Source organism: Penaeus vannamei, chromosome 15 (genome assembly GCF_042767895.1).
Source record: "Penaeus vannamei isolate JL-2024 chromosome 15, ASM4276789v1, whole genome shotgun sequence".
NCBI lineage: Eukaryota > Metazoa > Arthropoda > Malacostraca > Decapoda > Penaeidae > Penaeus > Penaeus vannamei.
This window is the reverse complement of record NC_091563.1, coordinates 2,509,427-2,511,926: the sequence shown is the minus strand read 5'-3', so window position 1 is coordinate 2,511,926 and position 2,500 is coordinate 2,509,427. Positions and strand designations below refer to the sequence as shown.

General features: G+C 40.0%; 1 protein-coding gene across 7 annotated transcripts in view; it reads left to right on the top strand.

Moving 5' to 3' along the window:
• The window catches only part of ClC-c (chloride channel protein 3), a 43,639-nt gene that overhangs the window by 11,472 nt on the left and 29,667 nt on the right, over positions 1–2,500 (top strand). For all 7 annotated transcript variants that reach the window (XM_027374072.2, XM_027374063.2, XM_027374057.2 and 4 more), the window contains exons 2-3: positions 459–576; positions 1,871–1,991. In XM_027374072.2, the coding sequence (XP_027229873.1) occupies positions 481–576; positions 1,871–1,991 (217 nt within the window). In that variant the 5' untranslated portion in view covers positions 459–480. The remainder of the gene's footprint in view (positions 1–458; positions 577–1,870; positions 1,992–2,500) is intronic.

Below are 2,500 nucleotides of genomic sequence, written 5' to 3'. Positions count from 1 at the left end.
ACTCCTCTCTTATTTTCTCTTCTCTTCATCCTCTTCCTTTCCTCATCTTCTTTGAATTACATCTTTGTTAATTCTCTCTCCTTCTCCGCCACTCTTTTGTGCCTCTTCTTCCTCGTACCCAAACCGCTTTCCGACATCATCTACTCTGATGGTATATCTGAGATCACCCCCTTCATCACGGAGCACTATTCCACTCAACCTTGCGAACCGTTTTCCCATCTACTGTCACCTGCACACTCGTCCATGCACCTTGTCTGCCCTGATGTGCTGCCACCACCCCCAATGCACATGAGCACAATCTGGTATTAGTTCTGTTGCACCTCTTTGCAACTTAGTCTCTTGTTATTATCATGGTTAGTGTTATTGTTATTGTTTTGTTATTAGGATGTTTATTTCACTCTGGTCTCTCACCCTGAACCCCACTTCTCCTTTCCACCCTCGTTTGATGGACTTTGCAGATCGTTGTAGTTCGCCGTTGGAATGGAGTCTAGGCCCCTGACCCGCCATGATAGCATGAACAACCCGCTGGTGCGCCCTCCCAACTACCAGGCGGTAGAACAGCCATCGCACTCCGCTGTAAGTCTTGCTTGTGCCTCTCCATCCTGCGACCCTCGTGCCGTTATACCCTGTGTTCTGTTTTTATGGATTTTATTTTGTTTTGTGTATCCTGCAATTGTGTCTCAGATATGCTGTTGAGTGTCCTGTGTTTCATGTTTGTAACTTCCGTGTTCAGGCTAGTGTTATGTGGTCTTTGTCTCAGCTTGTACTTTATTTATTTACTTTTGATTTTCATTTGTATATATGTATTTATTTATTTACTTGTATACACTGTATATTTATATGTATATATTTTTTTTCTTTCGTTTTTTCCCACTCTAGTACGCTTGTTCCTGTGTAAACTTCCAGCTAGCATGAATGTGCAGTGATGTTTCTTCTGTTATGGCCATGTGTCTTTTATTCTGCGACGTGATTATTTCTTTGTTGATAGATCTATATTAGAATTGATTGAGATATGCTTCTTTTGTTCAGGAGGCCATGTTTTTATTGTTTGTTTTGTAATTTTCATATATATATATATTTTTTTTATTAATTGATTATTTTATGGTAGACATTTTTTCTTCTTCCTTTTAAGCTCAATTGGTGTATGAATATGATTGTTTCTTTAGCAATTCCCTTAGCAATATGTGTGAAGGTATGCTTCTATTGTTGTATTTTGGTTTGTTTTATTATATTTCATTTATGTTTTTGTTTTTTAAATTTCTGTTGGAATTGAGATGAAAATGCAGTAAGAATAATAAGATAATGATAATTGAAAGTCTTAATTTTAAATATTTCCAATATTTTTTATTTTATTTTTTTTATGTCAAAGGAGACAGTATCATGAAAGTGTTATGAATTGTTGATGATTGTAAATAAAACTAAAGTGAGAAGCTGCATGAATTTAAATTTGTTTCTGCCTTGTTAGTTGCATGTGTCGGGTGTATTTTGCATTTATGTCAGATGCTTGCCCATGCATTTATTCACATGTTCTCTCTCTCTTCTATCTCCTGATTTTCCTTCTTTCCTTTTATTCAACACTCTCTACTCTTTCTATCCTTTTCTGTTGCCTCACCCCCACTTCCTTTCTTGACTACTTAACCTTTTTGCTGTTGTTTGTACATGTGCACTCAATTTCTCTCTCTCTCTCTCTCTCTCTCTCTCTCTCTCTCTCTCTCTCTCTCTCTCTCTCTCTCTCTCTCTCTCTCTCTCTCTCTCTCTCTCTCTCTCTCTCTTATGCTTTCCTTCTTTCTCTTCTCTTCCTCTCTCTCCCAGCCTACTTTCCTGCCAACCACAACACTCACCAACAAACCACCCTCCTCTCTCTTCTCAGGCATCAGTGAACGGCCTCAGGCAAAAGAGCAACCTGGACGACGACGATATTCACCATAACCCCCCTCCCGGCAGCAGCAGTGGTAGCGGAGGTGCCATGGATCCGCCTCAGGGACACCAGAGTAAGTCCAGGTTGGGATGGGGTAGGGTAGGGTTGGTGGCCAAGACGAAGGACAGAAGGTGGACCAGGACTCCCGATGTGCAGGGTACTGGCTAGGGTCGAGGTGGGGTTTGGGGTAGTTGGGGGTGAGGTTGGGTAGGGGTTGGTGGAAGGATGTGCAAAAAGGAGGAGGGGGAAAGGATTTGTGGGGGAAATAGGGAGAAGAATGGTGTCGAAAGTGGGGGGGGAGGAGCTAGAGGAAGTAGAAGTGCGCATATTCGTAATGGTAAAGTCTATGATTCTCATTGTCTCTCTTTTTTATCCTTGATTTGATTTACTAGCAAAAACTACTTTACCCCATTCCATTATTCTCATATTTCTTATATGCACATTCACAGGTACATTTTTAAATTATTATCATTTGTACTATTTCTCTTTCTTTCTTCCTTTTTTTCTATATTTCTTTGTTTCCCACATGTCAGAGTTAGCATGTATAGAATTCTCTTATCTCCATTTCTATCATTTATTTCA